Consider the following 14,441-nt stretch of genomic DNA (forward strand, 5'->3'; position numbering starts at 1 on the left):
GGTGGGACCCAAGTCTAAACACAAAATTAATGTCTGTTCCATGTGCACCTTCTACACATAGCCTGAAGGTAATTTTATACACAATATTTTTTAATAATTTTGTACATGAAACAGAGTCTGTGCACACTGAACTATAAGGAAACAAAGGTGTCATTATATCAGCCACTCATGAAAAATGGTTTTGGTTGTTGGAATATTTCAGATTTTGGAATTCCGGATAAGGGAGACTCAACCTGTATATCTTCTTTTGTTTTGTAGGGCATTGCTGGTGTGTGGATGAGAGAGGACATTATATAGAAGACTCTTTGGTGGCACGTTCAACACGGCTACCCCAGTGTGAGTAATTCCATGCTTTTCCTTGTCTGCAGAGAAAGAAAAGAAGGTTGGGTAATCACATAAAGCTGTCAAAACTGTAGGGATTGATCTATTGGTCAGTGGATTGCATGCGGAAGACCACAGCTGGTTAAATACCTAGCAACTCCAGGTAAGGCTGGGAAAGACCTCTATGTGAAACTCTGGAGAGATACTGGCAGTCAGAGTAGGTAAAACTGATGTAGCTGGACCACTGACATTTTATACTTAGTTGAATAAATTATGCAACATTCGCCCTTAACAATATGGCAATCATTAGTTGTGCATCAGTTTATAATGATTTTATAAAATATGAAAAATCTATTCATAAAATGTCACCCTTAGTCCCAGCCCTGCTGTAATGCATCAAGCAAAGGAAAAAGAAAAGGAAAAAACATTGATTTTTTTTTTGTCTACAGATTATACACTATAAATGTTACAAATCAGATAATATATTTGCTGCAAATACTGTTGGTTGCCATTTTTTTCTTGAACAGCAACTGTTTCTCTCTTCCCAAAGACCAGTTTCATTGGTGATTTATGGAGCACATTCATCCCTTGGCTGACTCATCTGAAACAGTTGTAGTTACTCTATGGATTTGCTCCATTACCTCTTGACTCATGTGTGAAACTACCAGCAGATACACTTGGCTGGAGTGAATCTGTGTTCTGGTCTCTTTTGATGGCTTGGTGTTCTAGATGCCTGCAGCTGTCATCTGAACAGCATGGCAGAAACAAACAACTGGGTATAGATAGGTTATATCCTGACTGAAGCTCATATTAGTGAGGAAGATAATTGTTTTAATGCAGGTCAGACACCATGTCAACGCTCCCAAGCAAATGCATTGATTTCCAGCTGGAAGCCAAATGGACTGAAGCTTGATGGTACTTCAGGGGATTTGTTTACTCCATCCTGCCTGGAGGCAAGTTCTTTGTTCCTGGAAAATACATACTTGGAATTTCAATCATGTGCATTTCAAATGTGAATTTCAGAACATTAATGGTTTTGGGCTCATCAGGGTAGGGAAAAAGAACTTTGCAATTCAAATATCCAGTCTCCTTGATTTACAGCAAGAGCAGGAAATCTCTTTCAGCCCAAGGGCTGAATTTAGTTTGAGAGAGCTTCACAAGAGCCACACTTTGACTGAAGCCAAGGGCAAAAGGATAGGCACCAAAATGCTTGCACATTTTAGCTGAAAGTAACCAGGGACCTTATCACACGGAGGGACTTACATTGCCAAAATGTTGCCGAACTGTTGCAGAAGCGCCGAAAGTGGGATCATCCGTCGTGCTGCTGCTTTCCGTCCAGGAGAAGCCATTTTTTGAATAAATACATGAATAAATTACATTAATTCAGTGGCTCTACTCTAGTTGGGATTAACAACAGGATTCAATCTTAGGGTGATGGCATAAACTACAGTGACATCAGTCTACCTTTTTGATGTCTGTTGCTCCCAAAAAGCCCAAGGTGACTTCCAGAAATAAATGCACAACTTTGTGAAGCACCTTAGTTTTGGTTATTTAAAAATTATACAGACCTTTTATCAACAAGACAATACCAGCCCTTATTAGTAACAGTTCTATAGCATGTTTGTAATAAAGTAATCCCTTATTTTTAGACTGGTGAATATGCTGGACTACAGAAATCTGACACAAAGTCCTGGTGTGTAGATTCTGTGTTGGGGGAAGTACTTCAGCAAAGCAGCACTGATTCAAATGGTGGACCTCAGTGTAAGTCTTTACCATTTACTAGGGATGAGGGAAAAGTGTGTTTGCACTACATTTTAAGGTGTACCAACTTAAATACATCAATTCCTATCTGATTTTGAAAGCTAAACCAGGTCAGACCACCAGGGAATACAGTACCAGAGATTTCCAGGTCTTTTACTTACATCTAGTGGGTGAGACATAGAAAAAAACAGTTTTCTGGGTTGGAAACAGAGTTGAGCACATGAAACTGGATTAGCAGAAGCTGAGTTCCCTGTTTGTTATTCTCATAGTGTGCTTCCTAGACCCAGAAAATGCAATACTAAAAGTCAAGGTGTCCTGTTGAATTAGCTGGGAGGGAATTCCCCAAAAATTGGACAGTGGGACAATTGGACAGACTTTGTAAAGTAGACAAAACAGTGCATGCTAAACTTACAGTAGTACCGAACAGTAGTCCCAAGAAAAACTGATTTGCTCTCATCATCTTTATGCTCATGCCAATAAGAGCCAGCTCAAAGAGGGACAATGTGTGCCATTTGTTAACTGAATGGTATGTAGTGGGTTGAGTGTTCAACTACATGATTAAAATACTCCTCATTCTATTCAAACAGAATGCAGTTCCTCCACATATAATTTGGAGGAGTTTGGGCTTTTTCCATTGAGGGAGGAGGGACTCCACAAACTCTGCCAAAAAAAAAAAAAATGTGTTTTTTCCTGGAATATCCTCTAGTATCCACAAGGATGCTTATTATAAAAAGTGTGGCCTTTCATCCGACTCACATGGATTCTCATGGCTGCACATTTTTACCAGAGGGAGGGCGAATAGAAGGAAACTTCTGATGAAAAATGAAGACAAGCATCAATGTAAATGTGCAAAAATTTGCTTAATGCACTTAATGACTAGTTCTAGGATTCTGGAGACTAGGGTTTGAATCCCTGCTCAACCTGGGTGGCTTTGGGCTGGTTGCATTCTCTCACCTTCAGAGGAAGACAAAAAAAAAAAAAAAACCTCCATAGAGTTAGGGTTGCTATAAGTCAGAAACCTGAAGGCATACAACAACAACAAACCAAGAAGCACTGCCTTCTCTTTCCCATTTCAGAGTACCAGATTAATATATGTAATGTGTATATGTATACATTTATGTTTAAGTATAATGATTGTTTTTGTCAATTTTTAACAATAAAATTTATATTAAAAAAAGATTAGTTAATGGTGCTGAAACATGCATGCATGGCTCATAGTTCATTCTCTAGTAGCGGGACAACTTTCAAAATAGCAAGGATATAATTTCTAAGGCCTAAATCCAGTGTTTAGTTCCCTCTACAGTAGATCCATTGCTTATATAAGGAAACTTATATAAGCACGGAGTCACCAAGTTCTCATTGAGTTAATAGATTTTCTTCAGTTGGGGCTAACGTTTAGATGTAGGCCATAAAATTTGCATGTCTCCAAAATGCATGCTGGTGAAACCTTGCTATATGGGGTTCAAAACAAAGTCTGTTTGGCAAAGGTCTTTCCTTCACAATCTGCTTCTTGATTTAAAGGCCCTGGTTCCTGCAATGTGGCGAGGTCCAAAGCTGTCTTGAGGGAAACTGGTAGAGGTTACATTCCTCAATGTGAAGATGAACGTGGCGTCTTCTCATCTGACCAATGTAGTCAGGACCAGGAAAGTTGTTGGTGTGTCTTTGAGAATGGAGAAGAGGCTCCAGGAACACGTATCAGTGGCAAGAGGACCTCATGTGAACGTAAGTCATATGGTGAAAGTCTAGATGACATGGAGTATTCTTTAAAACAGTTCCAGATTGGCATTTTGAACAATTCAAATTTGCAAGCTGGAACATATCATTTTGCATCATGAGGATTTCTGTGGTCAATTTTAGCAATTCAAAGCTAAATATAAGGAATTCAAATCCCAGATCTCTCCAGGATTTTGGAGATGTTAGTAATAAATACATCTGCCCTACACAGTTGTAACAGTTTGCTTTCACTTCAACTTTCATGGTTTCATCCTATAGAATCCTGGGATTTGTAGTTTGGTGAACTCCTTAGAATTCTTTGCTAGAGAGCTCTAGTTCATGCCTCTGCACTACAACACAGAAGTCTAAGTACTTTACCAAATTATGAATTCCAGGATTCCATGTGGTATGGCAGTTAGAGTGGCATTGAACTGCTGTATCTATGAACTTTATCGCACTGGGTTCTCGGCCCGGCCCGGCAGGAAACGGAAACGAGTGGGGAATGGATTTTACCGCACACACCCGTCCCTCACTTGTTCCGTTCCCCCTCTCTTCCCTGCCCATTTCATTCCAGAGGGAATGCTTTTTGAGAACTGTTCAGAATAGTTCTCAAAAATTTCCCCCTCTGGAACAGATTAAGAACGAAAGAGAGGGGGAACGGAACGAATGAGGGATGGGTGCATGCGGTAAAATCTGTCCCCCACTCGTTCCGCACTTGTCCCTACTCCTTCTGTTCCATGCTCAGAACGGAACGGAAGGAGCCAATGCGATAAAAGCTTTATGTAATTTAGATACACTCAGTGTGATTTTTTCTGTCTCATGCTTTAGAGCTGAAAGGTTAACTGAGGGCCTTATCCCATTAACAAATAAGCTGGCTTACCTCTTCTGACTTGAGTTTGGGATCCAGGATGCCCCTGGGTGTTATCATATTTAAATCACTGCCTATCTAGTCAGGAGGATGCTGCCAAGTCAAAGCCTCGCTGCCAATTTTTGAAGTTGGAACCTCCCCGACTTTGAAAAAGTGCTGGCTGAGTGAGGCTTTGACCCAGGATGCATTCGGTTGGCGGCATCCTGACTAGATAGGCAGCGATTAGAGTAAGGCAGTGCATAGGTAAGGACATTTCCTCCAGTCTTTGCCATAACAAAAGGCCTGTGCTTGATGGCCTGTCAGCAGATGAGACAGCTTCTGTGGGAAAGAACAATAAATCCCATCCTTTTTATCACAAGAGACAGTTTAGACAAGGAGTAGTAACTTTGGAATGTCGCTTGCATCCAACAGGGTTTCCATTAAGCTAATCAGTTCCGTATGAAGGAGATTCCCTTTGGGTCACTTGAAACTTCCATCTAACATGGTTGGAAATTCAGCAATTTCTCACTGATCAGGCTTTTAATGCCACGTATGTTAGGATTTCCCACCCACTTGCATCCTGATCCTGTTTCTCATCAACCAATAACGTAAATGCAAGAGGAAAGAGGTGGAGGATTTCTGAGGGAATGGGAGAGAATGCATCAATTCAGTCTGTAGGAGTTTAAAAGGAGTTTTTAAATGCCCTTCCCCTAACAGCTGAAGGTTGGAGAAATCCTTGGTAAAAGAAAGCTAGTGCAACAGGAAGAAAAGTTATGTCTCAGTCATTTTATTGCAACACCACTTTTTATTTTTACATCTGATGGGTTCAAATCATATTTTATTTACAGAGAGCCAATGGTTGCAGTTTGTCTATCACATACCAGAAAATATAAGCAACATTTTTTAAAAAAACATACCAGCATAGGCACTAAAATGGTCATATATAAAATCTGTATCTATATATCTATGTGTGCATAAGTTCATGTGCATTCATGGTGACCCCATGAATTTCATAGGGTTTTCTTAGGCAAGGAATACTCAGAGGTGGTGTTGTTTGTTTTGAAATATAGCCTACAGCACCTGGTATTCATTGGTAGTCTCCCATCCAAGTACTAAACAGAGCTGATCCTGCTTAGCTCTCAATATCAGACAGCATCTTGTGCCTTTAAGGTATTTATGCCCTATCCATATGTATGCCAGATCTGCTCTACACATGCAGCAAGTATCTGCATGTGTAGGTGGGAAGAAAACCACTCACTTTAACTTCTGTGGTTTCATCCTAAGAAATTCTGGGATTTGTGGTTTTGTGAGTGCTTAGATTTCTTTACTGAAGAGCTCTACTTCATTTTACAACACTTGAGCTCCCCAGCTGGCAACCTCATACTTCATTCTTATATACTGTAAATCAACTCTGCATTCCTTCCAAGATTTCACAAATGAAAACTGGGACACAAATGACCAAGCAACATCAGAAGTAATCAAGGTGGCAAAAGTTATCAATGAGGAAGAACAAACAAGCTAGGAGTTGCTGCAGCAGCTTGCTTTTGCCTGAGCCTACTGGGAAGGTTGAATGAACCTTTTCACTTTTCAAGGCAGTGCTCTTGCCCTAATCTCCTCAGGACCAGAGAAGAGTGCTTATGCCATACTCTAGTCATTACTATATGCCCTCCAGATGTACTGGGCTACATTTCACCATCATCCTCAGCTAGTGTGAGATAATGGGAGATGGAGTCCAAAACATTTGGGGGGCATCAAGTTGTAGAAAGCTGCAGTACAATAGGGTGATTAGGGAGCTTCATTGGAAGGGTGAGCTTTCTGAAAAGATACCAAGCAGCTGTTTTCTTACTTTATTCCTCCCAGCTGTAAATTGCTGAAATATCTGGATGGTCTGCCTATTAACCTTAAATGTGTTTTACATAACTGGGGTCTACACCTACACTTACATATCTATGATGCATTTCTACCATTTTGATACACTTTGTTTTCTTGAGCATCAGCATCAGGCCAGAATCATCTTGGTAAATTATCTGGATCTAATGCTCCCTTAAGCCAGTGTAAAGCATTTTTTAGAGTGGTATGCATCAAAGTTATGTATAGAAGAAATGGAAGAAAAAGCCATCTCTCAAGCAGCTCAGAACCCAGCCTGGCATCTTTCTTTCTTGACTTCCTGTGCCACCTCTACCAGTGCTATAGCGCCTGCAGCCATTTTACCCCCAGCATTCTGCTGCTGCCTATGCTTCCTCTGGCACTTACCCTGGCATATTTACACTGGCCAAGAAGACTGTAGCCAGAATCTGATCATGTCATTGAATCCACAAGCTTGTAGACCAGGTTCCTAAGAAGTTCTTGGTAGCTCTGATCAAAAGGACCAGGCTCTTGTTCTGCACCTTCTCTGTAGAACAATTCAGTAAAACTTGGTCACCATAGTTTTCCCACTGACCAAAATGTGAGGTCTTTTCATAAAAAGGAAGTAAAGAAGATGATTCTAAATGAAACATATTAAACTAGGCTAGGTCAGATTCTTTGCCTAGGCAACATTTGATCTCCATTTTATTTCCTTATGCTTTGCTTGTTTCAGTCATCCATCTGCAGCCTGCATGTCCCCTTGCCAGTGTAGATGTCAGGCCCAGCAGGAACCAAGTTAAGAAAAGCTTCCATAATAAAATCTCAGCAAACCTTTATTTAGTAACTATACCACCAAAGAAGAGATGGCCATTGTCAAAACTAAGCATCAAGCATTAACAATGCCTAATGAATCATAAAATCATAGAATCATAGAGTTGGAAGAGACCGCACGGGCCATCCAGCCCAACCCCATTCTGCCATGCAGGAAATCCAATCAAAGCATCCCCAATAGATGGCCATCTAGCTTCTGCTTAAAGACCTCCAAGGAAGGAGACTCCACTACACTCCGAGGGAATGTGTTCCACTGTCAAACAGCCCTTACTGTCAGGAAGTTCTTCTTAATGTTGAGGTGGAATCTCTTTTCCTGTAGCTTGCATCCATTGTTCCGGGTCCTGTTCTCTGGAGCACAGAAAAACAAGCTGCTCCTCCTCAAAATGAACATCCTTTCAAATATTTAAACAGGGCGTCATATCACCTCTAACCTTCCTTTCTCCAGGCTAAACATCCCCAGCTCCCTAAGTCGTTCCCATAGGGCATGTTTCCAGACTTTCACCATTTTAGTCGCCCTCCTTTGAACACGCTCCAGTTTTCTCAATGTCCTTTTTGAATTGTGTGCCCAGAACTGGACACAATATTCCAAGGTGGGGCCTGACCAGAGCAGAATACAGTGGCACTATTACTTCTCTTGATCTAGACACTATACTTTTATTGATGCAGCCTAAATTGTATTAGCCTTTTTAGCTACCGCATTGCATTGTTGACTCATGTTCAACTTGTGGTCTACTTGGTCTCCTACACACAATTTCAAAATCATAGTAGGCTGTATTCCCATTCATTAAAACCAATAAACATATTTGCACCTCTCAGTTCCTTTTTGGTCCTACAGCCAGATTCTTTCCAAAGGAATAACCATGAGGAAGCCTGAATCATGCCTGCCTCCTCTACTACATCATCATACTACCTGTGGTGGATATCACCATTTCTCTGCAATATGTGTTTCACTGTATATCCCATCACAGAACCGAATACAGTGGACCCTTGCTATACACTGGGCTTTGGTTCCAAGATCCCCCATGGGTAACAAAATCCATGGATGCTTAAGTCCCATTAAATAAAATGACATAGCAAAATGGTGTTCCTTATAAAAATAGGAAAATCAGGGTTTGATATTTGAAATTTATACTTTTTTTGAACATTTTCAAACCGTGGATGCTTGAATCCATGTATAAAAAATCCATGTATAAGAAGAGCCAGCTGTATCTCAAACCACATCCTTAAACTTTTATACTAATTTTTTTATGGCAAGCAAAGTACATAAACAATTCCTGACAATAGTTTTTGGTGAGAGGTCATGGTGATTGATTTTTCCAATATGTTCTTCCTAGGTCCCCAGTGTCGCTTGCCTTTTGATGTCCCTTCTGTGATCAACGGTGGTGTTTTTTGCAACATCTCAGCAGGAAATCCGAAAATCCAGCAGTGTCGAGTGATCTGCTCTCTGGGCTTCCAGCATGTCTTTTCAGACAGGGGAATACTGCTCTGTGACATGGAAAGTCACCTGTGGATTGGAAATCCACCTCATTCTACATCCTGTCAGAGTAAGTATGGCAGTTAAGGTTCTGTGGTGTGGTCTAGAGTTGGTGATCTTGTGTCTTGAGTTGCAAAAGGTCAAGTTTGGCAATGGAAACACAAGGTTGAGATTGTTCAATGGCTTTGAACATGGGAGATAGCAAAGTGACTTCTGTATTTACTGCTTGCACCCAGTAGTCTAACTCTGGAGGAGACACCTCTTCTGTCTTTTGTAATTCCCACTCAGTTTCTGCTTTAAAAAGTTATGGGTGTATGTTTGAGTTAAAGGATCTTTCATCATGATTTCCTTGTCTAGATCTTTCCACCATTTTTTTGGTGTCTGAGGAGAACAGCCTGATTTTTCTATATTAATTAATTACCTGATTGACTGATAACCCATCTTTCTCCCAATATGGGATCCAAAGCAGCTTACTGCATAAGTTAAAGCAAAATACTGCTAAAACAGTTTATAAAGCAAAAGCTTTAAAATAAATGAAATAAGCAATCACACTGAAAACACAAATTTAAAGTAGTTGTTAAAAACTCTGAAATATAGCAATGATGATAACAGTATAACCTAAAACAAAATTACAGTTTAACCACAACTAGTCAACAACCAATATCTTCTCCCAATGAAAAGGTCTTTGCCTGATAGCAAAGAGAGGAGAAGGAGAGGATCAATCTCGCCTCTCCTGAGTGGCAATTCCACAACCTGGAAGCACTCCTCATCAAAAATGGTGGTGGAACCATTTCCCTTGCTTAGGTTCTGACTGTAAGGGCAAAATCCCTGCACTTTTGTTGTTGTTGTTGTGGATCTTCATGTTTTTTCTGACTTATGGTAACCCTAAGAAGAACTTATCAAGGAGTTTTCTTGGCAAGATTTGTTCCAAGGAGGTTTACCATTGCCTTTTCTTGAGGCTGAGAGTGTGTGACTTGTCCAAGGTCACCCAGTTGGTTTCATAGCTGAATGGGGAACTGAATCCTGGTCTCCAGAGTTGCAGCCCAACAGTCAAGCTGCTACACCACAAAATATTGTTAATTATTGTCTACATCTCATGAACAATATCGTGGAATATCAAATGATTTAACAGGAGTTACTCTGCATCTGTAGCTATGTATGTATTTTTGTGAGTGAAGAGAAAACAAGAGAGCTTATGGCCTCTACAAACTGTAGTTCCTAAATGTTCCAACCTCTTTCTCCTAAATGCATTTGTCTGAAAGTAAGATCCAGTGATCTCAGCAGGATTTACTTCCAAGTGAGCATGCTTAGAATGGATTTGATAGAGGCACTTACTTTGAGCTAAACAGATGAGCACCAGATGTTTCAACTTGGAAGATAGTATTACTTCACATAATCTCTTAAAGTTTGTTACTTCTGTATCCCCCCCACCCCATAGCAATTGGATCTTCAGGTTTATTGATATCTTTTACTGCCATGCATGCCTCCTGGCATTTTCAGAATACTGTTTCCCCCCCCTTCGAATAAAATAACAATAATGGGGTGGGGTGGGGAACCTAAAACTCCTGAATTTTGGCATGTATCACTCTGAATTGATGTGCTTGGCCATCTGGGCTTGTCAATATATTTCACTCAAGAGAAAGTGTGACCTACATATAATATCTGAGCAATGCCAAACAGTGGATGATGTTCGTTTGCAATTTATTTGTTATCTCTTCTTTTTCCTGTCCCAATCCCCCTCATTTTTATTATTTTTTTGAGCAGGTGTCTTATATTTTAAATTGCCTAAAACACATCTGAGCATTATTCAGTCAAAATAAAACACTTTGGTCGTACTGTCTTATACACACTTACTCAGAGGTTGGTCCAACTAGGTTCAATGGCACTTACGTTCTTATACAAGTGGATATTGAGTTGCCAACTTAGGCCCAAGCAATTACAGCGGGTGCCTTACCAAGGCAGGTAAATCTTTTTTCTGTTCAAAGTGATGAGATCTGGAAGTGCATAATTTGGCTTTGAAGAGCCAGTGTGATGTAATAATTTGAGTGCTGGACTAGGATTCTAATTTAGGATTTGAACAATGGTTTGAATTCCCACTCATGAAAATCACCAAAAAGGGAATTAAAACCTAACCAATATCAAAGGAAAAAAGAACTGAAGTTAGGGGTTATAAAACATCATTCATTCTATAAAAATTAATGTGTGTGTGTGTGTGTTAAAAAAAACCAATTCTCTCAAATAAATGGTATAAAGATCCTTCAAAAGAGAAATGACCACGGACAAAACGTTATAGGGAAGAATAAAGTCCATTAGTATCTGTCAATGACAGCCCACCACTATTTTCCCCCTTGAATTCCCACTCAGCCATGGAAACTCACTGGATAACCATGGATCTGTCACACTCTCTCAGCCTCAGAGGAAGGCAATAGCAAACCTTCTCTGAGTAAATCTTGCAAAGAAAACCCCATGAGAAGTTACCATAAGCCCAAGATGACTTGCAGGCAGGTAACAACAGCAAAAACAAATTTGTTCTGGGTTATATCGAAATAAGAACCAGTTTACTATAGTGGTTTGGATGTTGGATGATGACTATGGAGACCAGGATTCGATTCCCCACTTGGCCACAAAACCCCCTGGGTGACCTTATACAATTCACACTCTCTCAGCCTCAGGAGAAGGCAATGGTAAACCTCATCTGAACAAATCTTGCCATGAAGTACTTGTGATAGCTTCACCGTGGGGTTGCCATAAGTTAGACATGACTTGAAGGCACACAACAGCAATGTCTATCTATATTTTAGACTTAGGGAAAAAATGCAAACAGTGTTGTATTATAGTATTGAGTCCTAGCTTTGGGATAAAAAGAGCTGTGATAGAACGCCTACCAGGCTGTCCTTGCAGATCCAGTCCTTGGGCTCCTAACACACACTTTGCCTCTTTACCCATAAGATACTTCCCTGGATGTGGTACTTGGACCTCAAGGTGACCACTAGACTGGAGAAGTAGATCTGTTAGGTGTTGAGATCAGTATGATAAAGAGTGACTCATTTCTGTGTGGATTATTAAATTAAAACATTCAGACAGAGATGTCAAAAATAAAAGCAGTAAAGATTTATTGTACAATGAATTGAACAAATATCTAACAGCCTTATGTTGGTTCCACAAACAGCAAACTCTCAGTTTCAGACAAAGTAAAACTTCTAACTGAACTCTTTCCACATTCTTGGCTCACCCAAACTGTGTACACATCTTCTCTGGTCCCATCTTCCTAACTGGCCCTTTCTCTATTGCTAACTAGAGTTAACTTACTGTCTAATAGACATGTCTCTAAGTTTTCTCCCCCTCAATATTCCATGATCTGTGACTGACTGCCTCTACTCAGGCTTGCCTGGTTTCTTGCTTCCCAAGCAGGATATAAATAAAACGATTTGCTGTTGTGTGCCTTCAAGTCATCTCTAATTTATGGCCACCACAAGCCAGATATTTTCTTGACAAGTTTTGTTCAGAGGGGGTTCACCTTTGCCTCCCTCTGAAGGTGCCAATCTGCCCAAGTGGTTTTCTATGACTGAGTGGGGATTCGAACTCTGGTCGTCTATATCCTTATCCAACACAAACCACTACACCACCTTGGTTCTAAAATAAAGTAACACAATAGGATATTAGAGTAGTATTACCTGTTACAATGCCTTGGCAGATTAACCCAGAGATTGTTTCTTTTTACCTTCCCATCCTTTCTTCTTCTTCTTCTTCTTCTTCTTCTTCTTCTTCTTGATCCAGTCTCAGTTTTTGGGTTGTGTCCATACTGCAGAAATAATCCAAGTTTACACCAATTTAACTGTCATGGCTCAGTGCTATGGAATTCTAGGATTTGTAGTTTTGTGAGCCATTTAGCCTTCACTATCAGAGACCTCTGGTGCCACAACAAACTACAAATCCCAGACTCCCATAGCATTGAGCCATGACAGTTAAAGTGAAGTCAACCTGGATTATTTTTGCCATGTGGACATATTTAGTCTATTGTCTTTTGTATTTTACTGAATAGGAGGTTATAAAATGCATATAAAACAAAAAAGAAGAGGAACAAAAATGATAATGCAAAAGGATATGAGACCTTTCATAATTTTTGGGGGGGTTTCCTTTTAGGAATCCAGCCATTCCAGAGTGTTCAAATGCAAACTCAGTTTAAGCTACTCTTGCCTCCTGAGAAAGCCTGCAATCCAGACTACTCCGGGTTGCTGGAAGCATTCCAGATCTTCATTCTAGATGAAATGAGGGCTCGCGGCTTTTGTCACATCCAGGTATTTATACTACCAATCCATAGAAAGGAAAGAAAAACACCCAGTACTAGCAGACAAGCTAGTAAAATGTGGGCTAGACAATGCAACTTTTTTGTGGATTTGTAATTGGTTGACTGGCTGAACCCAAAAGATGCTCAGTAATAGCTCCTCTTCATCTTGGAGAGAAGTGACTAGCAGGGTGCCATAGGGTTCTATCCTGAGCTCAGTGTTATTCAACATCTTTATTAATGACTTAGATGAAAGAATACAAGGCATGTTTATCAAATTTTCAGATGACACCAAATTAGAAGGAGCAGGTAATACCCCAGAGGAGAGGATTAAAATTCAAAATAACTGTAATAGATTAGAAAGTTGGGCCAAAACCTTCACCTTTACCTTTAGGACAGAGCTTATGTACATCCTATCATCTGTTCTAGCTGGTGCTAGCAAGTGGCTTTGAGTCATAGACTCCCTAATTTTTTTTTTTTACAATAGTTACTTTTTCAGATGATCACTCCTAGAATCTTTCAGCCGGTAAAGACAGTGCTTATGCTGATTGTGGAGTTTTGGGATTTAAATCTTGCTGGTAGACCCAGCTAGAATAGACCTATGAAACTGATGGGATTTACTTATGTGTTGACATATTTTAGTATCTTAAGCCTGGGCAGACGGGCAGAAAGTGCTGTCCTCGGGCCAATTCTAGGGTTCCAGAACACAAGGCAACTACACGCTCTGGAACCCTAGAATGTGCTGCCACCGCCAATTATGCCAGCCTCCCTTCCACATGGGGGTCGCCATCTTGACATAAGTGATGTGCAGCATATCGACATTGCTGTGCGTCGCATACATCACGAGTGCACAAAAAAACCCAGTCTTTTTCAGGTTCTTTTTGGGGCAGAGGGATACCAGGCAGTTTGGCTGCTGTGGCGTCCCTCCACAGGAGAACTGGCCACCGCCAGCCCGGACTTTTGGGGTGGTCTGTTTCACACCATAGAATGGAATAATAAGAACTGGATGGGGCCACAAGAACCAGTTCAACCCCCTGTCATGCACTTCTAAAGCACTTCTAAAAAAACCCCACTCTTAAAAACCTTAAAAAATGGAGAGTCTATCACACTCCAAGGCAATCTATTCAAAGTTAAAGTAAAGAGCTTCTTCTTAATGTTTAGATGAAATTTCTTTTTCTTGTAATTTGTATCCACTAGGTCATGTCTCTTGAGCAATAAACATAAGATGGCTCTGTCTTCTACATGACATCCAATTCAGTAATTGATTAAATGAATCTACTCCATTTAGGACTAAATAATACAAATCAGGCTTCGGAGATAGTGTCTGAAACAACTGTGGGTAAAGTTGAGGGTATTTGAAGTTT

At 40.3% G+C, this 14,441-nt stretch overlaps 1 protein-coding gene across 1 annotated transcript in view; it reads left to right on the plus strand.

Moving 5' to 3' along the window:
• The window catches only part of TG (thyroglobulin), a 186,122-nt gene that overhangs the window by 24,937 nt on the left and 146,744 nt on the right, over window positions 1-14,441 (plus strand). The window contains exons 13-18 of the mRNA XM_042464471.1: window positions 259-336; window positions 1,162-1,274; window positions 1,971-2,082; window positions 3,604-3,804; window positions 8,653-8,862; window positions 12,936-13,090. Coding sequence (XP_042320405.1) covers window positions 259-336; window positions 1,162-1,274; window positions 1,971-2,082; window positions 3,604-3,804; window positions 8,653-8,862; window positions 12,936-13,090 — 869 coding nt within the window. The remainder of the gene's footprint in view (window positions 1-258; window positions 337-1,161; window positions 1,275-1,970; window positions 2,083-3,603; window positions 3,805-8,652; window positions 8,863-12,935; window positions 13,091-14,441) is intronic.

The sequence above is a fragment of the Sceloporus undulatus genome, chromosome 4 (assembly GCF_019175285.1).
Source record: "Sceloporus undulatus isolate JIND9_A2432 ecotype Alabama chromosome 4, SceUnd_v1.1, whole genome shotgun sequence".
In the NCBI taxonomy this organism is placed as follows: Eukaryota; Metazoa; Chordata; class Lepidosauria; order Squamata; family Phrynosomatidae; genus Sceloporus; species Sceloporus undulatus.